The sequence below is a fragment of the Pelophylax lessonae genome (assembly GCF_965119305.1).
Source record: "Pelophylax lessonae genome assembly, chromosome: 13".
Taxonomy (NCBI): Eukaryota; Metazoa; Chordata; class Amphibia; order Anura; family Ranidae; genus Pelophylax; species Pelophylax lessonae.
In genome coordinates this window covers 96,834,279-96,849,278 of record NC_138780.1, presented here as the reverse complement: position 1 = coordinate 96,849,278, position 15,000 = coordinate 96,834,279, and the positions used below count along the sequence as shown (strand labels likewise).

The 15,000-nt window shown below is 41.8% G+C and overlaps 1 protein-coding gene across 1 annotated transcript in view; it reads left to right on the top strand.

Moving 5' to 3' along the window:
* The window catches only part of COCH (cochlin), a 92,407-nt gene extending 83,821 nt beyond the window's left edge, over positions 1-8,586 (top strand). Inside the window, exons 11-12 of the mRNA XM_082242946.1 lie at positions 2,982-3,498; positions 7,503-8,586. Of these exons, the coding sequence (XP_082099072.1) occupies positions 2,982-3,498; positions 7,503-7,678 (693 nt within the window). The 3' untranslated portion in view covers positions 7,679-8,586. The remainder of the gene's footprint in view (positions 1-2,981; positions 3,499-7,502) is intronic.
* Positions 8,587-15,000: the final 6,414 nt, after the last annotated feature.

The following is a 15,000-nucleotide window of genomic DNA, read 5'->3' as shown; positions in this document are numbered from 1 at the left end:
AAAAAAAAAATCAAGCCCCCCTGACCCCCCGTGCTTGCGCGCAAATGCGCACACAAGCGTTGGTCTAGTGTCATATGTAAACCACAATTGCAGCATGCATGTGAGGTATCGCCGCGAATGCCAGGTTAAGGGCAGTAATTCTTGCAGTAGACCTCCTCTGTAAGTCCAAAGTGGTAACCTGTAAAGACTTTTAAAGGCTTTTAAAACCGTACGTAGTTTGTTGCCACGGCACGGGCGTGCGCAATTTTTAAAGCATGTCATGTTAGGTGTCTATGAACCCGGCATAAGATCATCTTTTAAATTTTACTAAACAATTTGGAATTATATAGTGTATTTCTGCATTAAATATAAAAAAAGTGTTTTTTTTTACGCAAAAATTGCGTTTGGAAAATGTGTGCGCAAATACCGTGTGACAAAAAAAATTGCAACATCCACCATTTTGTTCTGTAGGGCCTCTGCTTTAAAAAAATATATAATGTTTGGGGGTTCAAAGTAATTTTCTTGTGAAAAAAAAATATTTTTTCATGTAAACAAAAACTCACAGAAAAGGCTTGGTTTTCAAGTGGTTAGAAGAGTGGGTGATGTGTTGCTAAAATTGAGCATAAAATGCCAAGACTGTTCAAACACCCCCCAAATGACCCCTTTTTGGAAAGAAGACACCCAAAGCTATTTGCTGAGAGGCATATTGAGTCCATGGAGTATTTTACATTTTGCCCTAAGTTTCAGGAAAATGACAATTTGTTTTTTTTTTGTTTTTTTTTTTTTACACAAAGTTGTCACTAAATAATATATTGCTCACGCATGCCATGCATATATGTGAAATGACACCCCAAAATACATTCTGCTGATTCTCCTGAGTACAGGGATACCCCATGTGTGAGACTTTTTGGCAGTCTAGCCGCGTACAGGACCCCGAAAACCAATCCGCACCTTCTGGCTTTCTAAGGGCGTAAATTGTTGATCTCACTCCTTACTACCTATCACACTTTTGAAGGCCATGAAATGCCAAAATGGCACAAAACCCCCCCAAATGACCCCATTTTGCAAAGTAGACACTCCAAGCTATTAGATGAGAGGCATGATGAGTCCATGGAATATTTTATATTTTGCCACAAGTTTCAGGAAAATTATTATTTTTTTTTTTTACACAAAGTTGTCAGTAAATGATATAATGCTCACACATGCCATGGGTATATGTGAAATGACACCCCAAAATACATTCTGCTGCTTCTCCTGAGTACAAGGATACCCCATGTGTGAGACTTTTTTGCAGTCTAGCCGCGTACAGGACCCGGAAAACCACTCCCCACCTTCAGGCTTTCTAAGGGCGTAAATTGTTGATCTCACTCCTTACTACCTATCACACTTTTGAAGGCCATGAAATGCCAAGATGGCACAAAACCCCCCCAAATGACCCCATTTTGCAAAGTAAACACTCCAATCTATTTGCTGAGAGGCATGGTGAGTATTTTGCATCTCTCATTTTTTTTGGAAAATGAAGAAAAAACAGGAAAATGCATTTTTTTTCCTCTTTTTTCAATTTCCAAAACTTTGTGACAAAAAGTGAGATCTGCAAAACACTCAACATGCCTCTCTGCAAATAGCTTAGGGTGTCTACTTTCCGAAAAGGGGTCATTTGGGGGGGGGGGGGGGTTGTGCTGTCTTGGCATTTCATGGCCTCCGAAACTGTGATAGGTAGTCAGGAGTGAAATCAACAATTTACGCCCTTGGAAAGCCTGAAAGTGGGGGTTGGCTTTCGAGGACCTGTACTCGGCTAGACTGCAAAAAAGTCTCACACATGTGGTATCCCTGTACTCAGGAGAAGCAGCAGAATGTATTTTGGGGTGTCATTTCACATATACCCATGGCATGTGTGAGCAATATATCATTTAGTGACAACTTTGTGTAAAAAAACAAAAAAAAAATAATAATATATTTCCCGGAACTTGTGGCAAAATATAAAATATTCCGTGGACTCACCATGCCACTCAGCAAATAGCTTGGGGTGTCTACTTTGCAAAATGGGGTCATTTGGGGGGTTTTGTGCTATCTTGAAATTTCAGGGCCTCCGAAACTGTGATGGGTAGTGAGGAGTAAAATCAAAAATTTACGCCATTAGAAAACCTAAAGATGGAGATTGATTTTCGGGGTCCCGTACACAGCTAGGCTCCCAAAAAGTCTCACATATGTGGTATCCCTGTACTCAGGAGAAGCAGCAGAATATATTTTGGGGTTTAATTACACATATACCCATGGCATGTGTGAGAAATTTATCTTTTAGTGACAACTTGTGACAAAAAAATTAAATATTCAATGAGCTCAACATGCCTCTCAGAACATTCCTTAGGATGTCTACTTTCCAAAAAGTGGTAATTTGGGGGGGATCTTGTACTGCCCTGCCATTTTAGCACTTCATGAATTGAGATAGGCAGTCAGAAATTAAAGCTGCGTAAAATTTCAGTAATTACACCATAGTTTGTAGACGCTATAACTTTTGCGCAAACCAATAAAAATACGCTCATTGAATTTTTTTTGTCAAAGACATGTAGCTAAATATATTTTGGCCAAAAAAAATGACATAAATTGAGTATATTGGATATTTTTTAAAAGACAAAGTTGAAAATGTCATTTTTTTTGCAAAATTTTATTAATATCACAAAAAATAAAAAGCGCAGAGGTGATCAAATACCACCAAAAGAAAGCTCTGTTTGTGGGAAAAAAAGGACGTAAATTTCGTTTGGGTACCACATTGCATGACTGCACAATTGTCAGTTAAAGTCGCACAGTGCCGAAGCACAAAAAGTGGTCTGGACGGAAGACAGCAAAATCCTCCGGTGGTAAAGTGGTTAAGCAAAGTAAAATGTCAGTTAGGGTTTACTGTATTTGGTTTAGATACACTATAAAACAAACTTGTTCTAACATCATACAAGTTCATACTTTTATGTAAGAAAAATGCATTACATTTTGTTTTGTTTTTTCAGGCTGTCTGCAAGAACAACAGCTTTTTCTCCTTCCACATGGCGAGCTGGTTTGGCACAACTAAGTACGCAAAGCCTCTTGTACAAAAGCTATGCACACATGAGCAACTTCTCTGCAGCAAAACCTGCTACAACTCAGTCAACATTGCGTTCTTAATTGACGGCTCCAGTAGTATTGGGGATCAAAACTTCCGTATCATGCTAGACTTCATAACTAACATTGTACGTGCATTTGAAGTGTCTGATGTTGGTGCAAAAGTATCTGCTGTACAATTCACCTATGATCAACGTTTAGAATTTGGCCTGAATGACTATGCCACCAAGGAGGATGTCTTGCGGGCACTCTACAAAATCCCTTACATGAGTGGTGGTACTGCTACCGGAGATGCCATCAACTTTGTTTTGCGCAGTGTCTTCCAGCCAACTAAAGACGGGCCCAACAAAAACTTCCTAGTCCTCATCACCGATGGTCAGTCTTATGATGATGTCAGGGGGCCAGCTCTTGCAGCACACAGAGAAGGTAAAGGAAATTTATATTTAGATTATTCCTGAGCACATATTGCAAGCAGAGGGGTAGCTGTCAGTAGGGCTGAAACATTCCATGAATCCATTCTCTTGGATTGGAAAGGTGAAGTCAGGATTCAAAATATTCAAAGCGGGTAGTAGATAAAGCATGGAAAGGTCTTTGGGAAGTATTTGCAGGAGAGGAGGTGGAGGGTGTGATATAATTGGCAGTATGTGTAGTAGAGGAGTGTTGAGAGTATGACATTGGGCAGTATGTGCAGGAGAGGATTTCCAAAGGTATAATAATGGGCAGTATATGTAGGAGAGGCGTGTAGATGGTATTACAATAGGCAGTATGTATAGAGGTGGAATGTGGAGGCTATGACATGTAGAATGTTCAAGAGAAGAGTAGGAAAGGTATGATAGTGGGCAGTATGTACAGGAGAAGAGTGAGGAGGGCATGACAGTAGGCAGTATGAACAGGAGAAGAGTGAGGAGGGTATGACAGTGGGCAGTATATACCGGAGAAGAGTGAGGAGGGTATGACAGTAGGCAGTATGAACAGGAGAAGAGTTATGAGGGTATGATAGTAGGCAGTATGAACAGGAGAAGAATGAGTAGGGTATGACAATGGGCAGTATGTACAAGAGAAGAGTGAGGGGGGGATGACAGTAGGCAGTATGAACCTGAGAAGAGTAAAGAGGGTATGACAGTAGGCAGTATGTACAGAAGAAGAGTGAGGAGGGTATGAGAGTAGGCAGTATGAACAGGTGAAGAGTGAGGAGGGTATGACAGTAGGTAGTATGTACAGGAGAAGAGTGGGGAGAGTATGACAATGGACAGTATGTACAGGAGAAGAGTACAGAGGGTATGACAGTAGGCAGTATGATCAGGAGAAGAGTAAAGAGGGTATGACAGTAGGCAGAAGAACTTGTCCACTGCTGCATCAAGCCATGCTGTATCTGAGGTCTATGTTGTAAGATGGGAGAAGAGATATAAGAGGCAGCAAAAAATAATAATAGTAGCATATGTAGAGGAAGGGGGATAGGGGGCTGGGAGGGGATGAAGATTTATACTGGGAGGGGTAAATGGGGGGACTTTTTTTGAAGACAATTCTATCAAAGATGAGGATTTGGGGGGGGGGGTGAACTCTGCTCTCTGTACATAGCACCCTCCTGAAACCTGCACTTTAAACGTAGCACCCTCCTGAGCCCAGCACTCTGTATGTAGCACCCTCCTGAACCCTGCACTCTGTACAGAGCGCACTACTGACCTCTGAAAAGTGTATGTTGCACCCTCCTGAACCCTGAACTCTGTATGTAGCATCCTCCCGAATCCTGCTCTCTGTACAAAGCGCACTCCTAAATTCTGCACACTGTATGTAGCTTCCTCCTGAACACTGCACTCTGTACAAAGCGCACTCCTGAACTCTGCACACTATATGTAGCACACTCCTGGTATTTAATGGCCCTTGAAGACCCCTCTACACCCATTTGCTGTGGTGTGCGCAACCCTCCCTCCCCATCCCCGGGAGAAGGTGGGGGGGCGTGGTTGAGTTCCTGCACTTTTTCTCTGAGAACAAAAAGACCTGGGTGCATGTGAGTGTATTTAGCCAGCTTTTCATTTAAAAAGAAATAAGATAAGGTGGAATATAATGATATTTTCATAGTCTAAGGACAAGTACAGTAGGTTAGGTCTCTCCAGCAAGGTTTAACTATTCCTCTGTGTGTCAAATAGAGGTAACTCAGTACATTTCTCCAAAAATGGCAGATCCATTTAAACTAGTTCACCACTCCCATTCCTAATATAAGGTCAGTGACCCTGAAATTTTGTAAAAAGCTTCCCTGCCACGTATCAACAGACACAATATCAGTAGGGAAAAAAAAGAATAAAATATTATTTATTAATGGAACCTTGGTGTTTTTAAATAATATAGTACAAAGAGCAGCATTGTGTACCATACAATAACAAGCTGTTTGATATCAGCTTTCACAGATCTTACAGTTCTAATTTCATGATATATGATCAGTTAATATGGGTCAGTGCTCATTTCTGATCATTGCAATGTGTTCGTAACAAGCTCAGCCTATTCATCTGTGAAGTATAAAAATCACAGTTAGTTATGTCATTAAAAGAACATTAAATATCAATCAGCACATTATATCTTTCACTTTGCTTTCTAAGAATTTATAGCCTTAAAACATCAGGGTGTATGGATCCCCCTGCTGGATAAACCAGGATTAGCATGTGCTAGTGAGAATGCATTTTGTGTTTGCATATTATTTCTTCGTGTTATGTTAAGGGTAAAAATTATTTTTAGCTAGGTAAACAAAAATATTTAATATTTACACCTAGCCAACAGGTTGTGGATTAGAACTTATTTACACGGGCATACTGATCTGTACACCCGTGCAAAGGGTCGTCTTCACCTGCTTGGGAAGCACAGGTGTCCCATAGGGTGTTCTGAACTGTGCATCACACCTGTACAGATTTATACCCCGGGATGCAGAGGATGATCGGTGCAGATCTGAGCAGCTGGCTACCTGCCACTGATTTGAACAAGCTGGAACCATGTTTATCCTTGTGTGAATGCGGCCTTATGGGCCATACACACTATAAGATGTTCTGAAGACTTTTTCCTTTAGACTTACCAAAACCATATAATATGAGGTCAAACCTAAACCCTTTCAATTTGTATGCAATCTGGCAGGCCCTTGCATTACATAGAAAAGGTAAATCTGAAGGAAATCTAACCACAAAAGTTGGATAGTGTGTATCCAGTTTAAGTCTGGTAATCAGGAAATACATTACTTGTTTACTGCAGGGACACACAGACAAACACACATCTACCACTTAGTTTAGATTAGCCAAAAAATGTTGAACGCAATGGTTTCCAGCTTTTTACAGCAGTCCACAGCAGCTCAGGTATGAGATATGAATACTTACATTGATCCAAGCTGAACCAATATAACTATGTAATTAAAGAGGAGTTCTGCCTGATACTGTAGCTGCTCATATAGACCCTTACCTGTCCAGGGAGCCCACGATGTCAGCACCCCAGCCGATTTTCAGGTCGGCTGTCAGGTGCTGCCGCCGCCATTTGTCATAAGGGAAACTGGCTTTTCGGCTTCACAGCTGGTTCCCTACTTCGAAGCAGCAGAAGGAGGAAGGGGGCTGAACTTTAAAGGGACGGCGCTGCGGCACTGTCTCCCGGAAGTGGAGAAGAGTACCTGTCAAAAACAGGATGGAAATGCTACAATAAGGGCCAAATCTCAAGTTTGTGTTGTGGTAATACTTGTTAGTGCAATGTGGAGCCATTTAATTTAAATGATAACCCTACACACCTGCGTTGTAGCAAAGAGCAATGCATGGTAGTGCTTTACTATAAATTACCAAAAAAAGGGTCAAGTCCAAAAGTGGATATTCTTGGGTACTTTAGCAGCCAATTCAATATGAATAGAAACAGAGGAAAAACAGGCGCCTCTGAGTAAAACGGCAAAGGATTTATTGTTGCAGGACACAATAAAAACGTACATAAAAGTTAGTAGATTCAGGCACATAGGTGATCTGGTGTACGGGGTCTGCATGGGGCCGCCTAGTTGGTCTTGTGATGCCACTCGTGTTGTGGCACGCCGGTGACACATACATGGGAAGACGCTGTGGCTCACCCTGCGGTACAGCCTTTTGGATTCGTCCCTCTACACCATTATCACTTCCTGCTGGACAGGACCACGACACGAGTGGCATCACAAGACCAACTAGGTGGCCCCATGCAGACCCCTTACACCAGACCACCTATGTCCCTGAATCTACTAACTTTTATGTATGGTTTTTATTGTGCCCTGTAACATTAAATCTTTCAGTTTTACTCAGAGGCGACTGTTTTTCTCTGTTTCTTTGCATGTTTGGAGATTGCTTTTTTCTAATTACACTGATGTACAAAATAGTGAATATTTCCCTCCAAACCTGCGGCCCTGGGCAAAGGTCAGCTAATCATTCTTATTTTTTTTTTTTTTGTAGGTGTAACAGTGTATTCCGTCGGTGTAGCTTGGGCACCTCTTGACGACTTGAAGGACATGGCATCTGAACCCAAAAACTCCCACACCTTCTTCAGCAGAGAATTCCCAGGGCTGGAGCAAATTGCTCCCAGCATAATCCGTGGAATCTGCAGAGATTACCTGGATTCACAGAAGTGAGGTCATCCGACAAAACTACCCCCCAAGAGAGCACTGGCAAAGAGGCGGTTTATAGATACTGGAGAAAATGGGGGAAAAGAAAGCAAACAAGCAATATACAGAACCTATAGACTACAGAAATGCACTGCATTTTCTACTTTGCTAAATGTGTAGAATATAATCTTTATCTTCATCCACTTTTATGTTTTTTTAAGAACATTGACACCGTCTTTTTTTATATGTAAGGGAATATACAATCACAGGGAGCTCAGAATGTATTCAATCCTATTTCCCCTAATGGCAAGTACAATTCCAAATTCTGGGGGCTCTTGCTATGTTTTTATAATTGAGATCAATCATTCAACTTCAGGTCCTCATAAAGCTAATGATCTGTACCATTAAAGGTTAAATAAAAACTGAGCAAGTCCACTTCTATTTTCTTTTAATTTCCCCATTGTACAACTCTTTTGGAAACAAACCCCTTTCGCATAACACAGGATTGTGGATGGCTCTGCAGTTGGTCTCGCATTTTAAAAACTTGTGCATATAATGCTTTAAAGCTGCATTCTAAAAGATTGCCATTAGGGGGCACAATTGCACAAGTAAAGCTTCACAAATGTAAGATGCAATTTTTACAACAGAGTTGAGTAACCTTGACAGATGGGCTACAAATTACCTTCATAATTAAGATAAAAGGGAAGAAAAAATAAAATAAAGTTTTGTATTAAAACTGGTACTTTGTTAAGGTTAACATCCAGTAATATGGTTGTTGATTTGTTTGTATAGTGTTGCTTTTATTGTCATTCTCATAATTACATCAGTATCTATGTATTGTTTTACTGTTTATGGGAAGCTGTACCTGTATAGTACATCAGTTTGTGTGTGTGTATATATATTTATATATTTGATAACTGAAGATTGATGTAACAGACCAAAGCACACAATTTTACATCAAATAAATGCCTTGGCTTTAAGAACCGAAGTAAGTCTTTAAAAATTGAAATATTAGGACTTTTGTTAGAACTAATTATACATGAAAGATGTTCAAATCAGACATTGCATGGTCAGCCACTCGTAGCTAGCCTAATGACTTTTAAATTTAAAGGTAGCTAAAAACAGATGTCACAAAATAACTACTGTAACCTGAAAGTAGAATTCCAGGATTAAAGAACTTTAAATAAATAGTTCATTTGGGCCAAGCTGGCCGAAATGAACTATTTCCATTACTAAACAATGTGGCCGCTGTGGGTGCTGTAAGCATTACTTGCATGCAGTAAATATTGCTTTGTTTCCTTGTTAGTACAGACGACTTCCCTTCTGTGGCCGGAATCAATGAGAATCGTGTTGACTGCTGCTCCACCATTCAGGAGAAGCACTGTTTTTTTGTATTTGGCTACAAAAGACAAGGAGAAGGCAAAGGTTTTAAATGCATTCTTCTGAAAAGGGGAGATAAAGTTACCAAGTCCCAGAGTTGTATAAAGTACTCGAAACCCATACTTGAGTAAAAGTACAAGTGCTCGATCAAAAAGTGACTTGAGTAGAAGTGGAAGTGCTCGATCAAAAAGTGACTTGAGTAGAAGTACTAAAGTATTCAACATTTTTTGTACTTAAGTATTGAAAGTAGTTGTTTTAAAAATGTTGCTACTCAAGTACTGAAAGTAAAAGTACAAGTACTGTGTTGTGTAGTTATTAAAGAAAGAAGTCAAAAGTTTGAACATCATATTGTTTTTTATTATTTCAAATGCAGAGGCGTAACTAGAACCTTCAGGGCCCCGATGCAAGAAACCATGAAGGGCCCCCCAGACCCCTGGCCGGGGCCCTTCCCTTCAAGCCCGGGGCTCTTCCCACTAATCCTGGGGCTCTTTAATCTCATTGCATGGCCTTTTATTATGGTCCCGCATCAGGATCCTTTCACAAGTTCTGCAGTGGGCCCCCTTCCTGCAATCTTGGGGCCTCCCCACAGTGGTGAAATGCCAGGGCCCGGTCGCAAGTGTGACCTTTGAGATCCTAGAAGCTCACCCACTGGTTTGCTACCGGGCCCCCTGGAGCATGGGGCCCAGTAGCGATTGCAACCCCTGCAACCCCTGTAGTTACGCCCCTGTTCAAATGCAGCTTTTATTTATATATACAGTAGCTTTTATTTTCGTATGCGCTGATAATACACATGTTTTGAGCTTCATGAAACCTGACATCTACTGTTCTGGCAGTGGTAATTTTTATAATTGTAACGAGTAACTATGCAGCACAAAAAAAAAATATCGGAGTAGAAGTATTGAAATCATTGAAAAAATGTAGTGGAGTAAAAGTGGAAGTAGGAGAAAAAAATTCTACTCTAGGAAAGTACAGATACCGCCTTATCGGTACTTAAGTACAGTAGTGAAGTAGTTCTACTTAGTTACAGCGCCGCCCCCCCTAAAAAAAAGAAGAAAAAAAAAAAAGACAAAAAAAAATAAAGTTTTGAAAAAAAAAAGTACACCCCTCACATTTTTGTAAATATTTTATTATATCTTTTCATGTGACAACACTGAAGAAATTACATGTTGCTACAATCTAAAGTAGTGAGTGTACATCTTGTATAATATTTGCTGTCCCCTCAAAATAACTCAACACACAGCCATTAATGTCTAAACTGCTGGCAACAAAAATGAGTACACCCCTAAGTTAAAATGCCCAAATTGGGCCCAAAGTGTCAATATTTTTTGTGGCCACCATTATTTTCCAGCACTGCCTTAGCGATCTTGGGCATGGAGTTCACCAGAGCTTCACAGGTTGCCACTGGGTTCCTCTTCCACTCCTCCATGAGGACATCACGGAGCTGGTGGGTGTTAGAGATCTTGCGCTCCTCCACCTTCTGTTTGAGGATGACCCACAGATGCTCAATAGGGTTTAGGTCTGGAGAAATGCTTGGCCAGTCCATCACTTTTACCCTCAGCTTCTTTAGCAAGACAGTGGTCGTCTTGGAGGTGTGTTTGGGGTCATTTTTATGTTGGAATACTGCCCTGCAGCCCAGTCTCGGAAGGGAGGTGATCATGCCCTGCTTCAGTATGTCACAGTACATGTTGACATTCATGGTTCCCTCAATGAACTGTAGCTCTCCAGTGCCGGCAGCACTCATGCAGCCCCAGACCATGACACTCCCACCACCATGCTTGACTGTAGGTAAGACACACTTGTCTTTGTATTCCTCACCTGGTTGCCGTCACACACACTAGACACCATGTGAACCAAATAAGTTTATCTTGGTCTCATCAGACCACAGGACATGGATTCAGTAATCCATGTCCTTAGTCTGCTTGTTTTTAACAAACTCTTTGCGGGCTTTCTTGTGCATGATCTTTGATGCAGTATGCGGCGCATGGTCTGAGCACTGACAGACTGACCCCCCAACCCCTTCAACCTCTGCAGCAATGCTGGGAGCAATCATACATCTATTTCCCAAAGACAACCTCTAAATATGACACTGAGCATGTGCACTCAGCTTCTTTGGTTGACCATGGAAAAGCCTGTTCTGAGTGGAACCTGTCCTGTTAAACCGCTGCATGGTCTTGGCCACCATGCTGCAGCTCAGTTTCAGGGTCTTGGCAATCTTCTTAGAGCCTAGGCCATCTTTATGTAGAGCAACGATTCTTTTTTTCAGATCCTCAGAGAATTCTTTGCCATGAGGTGCCATGTTGAACTTTCAGTGACCAGTATGAGAGAGTGAGAGCGATAACACCAAATTTAACACACCTTCTCCCCATTCACACTAGAGACCTTGTAGCACTAAAGAGTCACATAACATCGGGGAGGGAAAATAGCTACTTGGGGCCCAATTTAGACATTTTCACTTAGGGGTGTTCTCAATTTTGTTGTTCAGCCATCATTTGTCTATAGGTCTGGCTGGAAGTGGTTAATTTTGTTACCAGGGACTGACTTCTGGGCTGAGGCCTGCCAGCTGCCAGTCACCTGTCCTGTAGTTGCACTCTAAGGCTCCTTTCACACTTATGCAACCTAAAAGTTGCGCTATTTTACTGCAATTTTTTTGCAACTATTTTACAGCGATTTTGACTGGATTTGAAGCTATGCTTATGTTTATGGACCTCAAAACGCATTAAAATCACCCCAAAGTAGTGCAGGGACTTCTTTGAAGTCGTTGCAACTTAAAGTCATAAGAGATGAATGGTACTCATTGGAAATTATGGAGTACGACTTGTCATGCGACTTTGCAGTCCCCAAATCGCAGGACAAGTCGCACAAGTGTGAAAGGGGCCTAATTTGCAACTGAGGCACTCTCATTGATCAAGGGGGTGGCAGTTTCCCTGACTTAGCCCAGGGATCAAGCCCCCAGTGACAAAGTACAACTATTTTAAGAAGTAAAAAAGTAAACAAGCAGGCATCTTGTGGGGTCTATTCTTAGGCAGAACTGTAACTTAACTCATATGTTCACACACCACCTAACTTTCTGAAATGATAAAGAGAGACACCTGTTAGTACACAGTATATAGGCAAAGAGCCTGTCCCTGCCACAAAAAAAATGATTGGCTAAACCACATAAGTACTTTTTCACCTCAATTTTTTCTATATAGGGGCTTTTCAAAATAACAAATACAGTTCTAGAGAGTTTGGATAAAATGTTTAGTGCAGCATAAAAGGTTTGGTAGTAAAATAGTCCAATTTGTATAGAGTTGTACACACCAGAGCAAAAAAAGGGACAACTAAGACTACATGAGGGACAGTCCCTGCAAAATGAGGGTCAGTTGGGAACTATCATGTTTATAACGGTTGATGTGTTCAATTCAAGGGTGGATGCTGGTTGGTTGAACCAGCCACTCAGTTCTTGAGGATCTTCAAGCTTAGTTTCTGGCTCTGCTTCCCCTAACATTTAAAGGAAAAATCAACAGGAAAAGTGAAAACGCTTTGTAATATCTGCAGCAGGTGGTTTGATCTGGGGGAAAAAAATACCTTAATCTGAAAACAAACACCTGTGGGTGGTTAAATCTATCATCTGCCTAAAATTGAAATTTTAAATGTGGGGAAATGGACTGTCCATACCAGCACCTACATTTTAGGAGACGAGTGAAACTTTAAGGTTGTACTCCAGATTCAGCAAAATGTACTCGAAGTCCCATACAGATAAAGATAGGTCCTGCATGAATGCTGAATTCTTAATCATGTTATAAATCAAGACTGGTATAGCAGTGAAACTGCAGTGAGATTTTGGTGGTGGAGGGTAGACATAAATGGCAATTCCTAATAGTATTTTAATGACAACTTACATAATATGCACACAACTTCCCCACTTGGTTTAACTGTATTTACAAAAAGCCAAGATTTATTTTTGAAGTTCTTTTGCACATGCACAGGGTTTTTCTGTTCAATGGCCGGTAAAAGCAATGCAGCACAAGTCTGACAAGTTTGAGTGACCTAGGATGGTCATAGGGTTCAGTAAGCACAGCTACCTTTCAATTGGAGATCCGATGCTTTAAATAACTCCCATACACAATATCAGGCACTATCTGGAGCATCAATGGCCACCACTGGCTATAGAAGAGGTTATATTGTGGAATGTCCCTGCGACCTTTGCTTTTTTTGCTAGTATTCAATCACCAGAAGTTAGCTGCATATAACCATGGTAACGACTAAAGTTCCGACTCTTCTTCAAGATATGGATTTTACTGGGAAGTAAAAAAAAAAAAAGAAAGAAGTGAAAGAAAACCCCTTGCACACCCCTCTTGGCGCTCAGTTTAGATTGCCGTCCCTCCATCAAGGAACAGTGCAATCTTTTGTTTTCTTATCCTGACCAGATAGCCATTGGGGCAGCAACCCCTTCTTGATGCAGGTCAGCAGCAGAGCACCTCCCAGATAAAAATCATGGAAGATACTGGGCATCATACACTGACACAGACCTACCTTGCAGACACAGACTGGGGTGGCGGGGCAGAGGAGGGACTACAGTTAGGGGACAGGGTTAGGAGCCTCTCTCTCTATCTCATCTACCCCCCCCCACCCCCTCTCTCTTTCTCAGCCCCCGTCTCTCTCTTTCTCTCTCTCGCTCTCTCAGCCTCCCCTCTCTCTCTCAGACCCCCCTCTCTCTCTCTCTCTCAGCCTCCTCTCTCCCTTTTAGGCCTCCCTCTCTCTCTGTCCCTACTCTCTCTCAGCCTCATCTCTCAGTCCCCTCTCTCTCAGCCCCCCCTCTCTTACTCCCTCCCTGCCAACCGCTCTGTCAGCCCCTCTCTCTCAGCCACCCTCTCTGTCAGCCCCCTCTTTCTCTCAATCACCCCTTATTTCTGTCAGCCCTCCTCTCTCTCTCTCAGCCCCCTAGGTCTTGCTTTCCTGTGAACTGAACCGATTAACTCCTGAAGGGGGTGAAGGGGTAATGCATCAACAATGTCATTAGTAAAGTGCAGCAAGAAGAGGTTATTTTTCTGCCACTGGTTATGGATGCATTAGTGACAAGTGTCAGTTATTTAGCCCCTATGTGCTGCATTAATGACACCAGTGTCAGTGTTAATTTACCCCTTTTTGAAGGGGTTAAAAACACTGCCAGTGGCCACTAATGCAGCACACAGGGTTTAAATAATTCCGCCAATACTCACCAACGGGAATTGATTCAAGTAGAATTTCCAGTTTAAACCAAACTAGCCTTCAAAAATTCTCCCATCCCCCTCCTATCGCCTATGCTGGCTAACCTGTGTAGAAAAGATGTAAATACCTATTTTCAGGCTGCTCCAGTCTGGTCACGTTATCCATTGTGTGAGCCAGTGGTGGTTGCAGGGGAGAGGAGGGAGCGCCAACAACAGATAGGACATAGAAACCTATGGGTGATGTCACTGCTCCAGGCTTTACCAGCCATTGTCAAGCTCTCTCTCCTCTCCCTTGCACCCACTGCTGACTAATACAGGGGATTATGTGACCAGACCAAAGCAAGCTGAGATAAGGTAAGTGCAAAGGGGGCTTAACCTGGGCTCTGACAACCAATGCTACACCACTACTTATCTAAGAATGAAATAGTAACACATTTAATTGAAATGCATTTAATTTCATTTAATTTATTTGTTTTCTTACAAAATTCCAAACTTTCTGAAGGATTTGAATCAGCGGAAAAATGATCGACGGATTCAAATTCTGTGTGAAGAATAGCTGGTTAAGGAGCAGGGCGGAAAGCCGCTGCTGCGTCCTCAACAACTGACTTACAGCTGAAATGCAAACAAAAGAATGCTATCAACAGAAAATTCAGAAAAGAAAACAGCATAGGGTGCCCCGCAAAATCCATACCAGACCCTTATGCAAGCATGCAGCCCACGGGCCAGGAAAGGGGGTGATGCTCACTCCTCCCCCTCCTGAACCATACTAGGCTCTGCCCC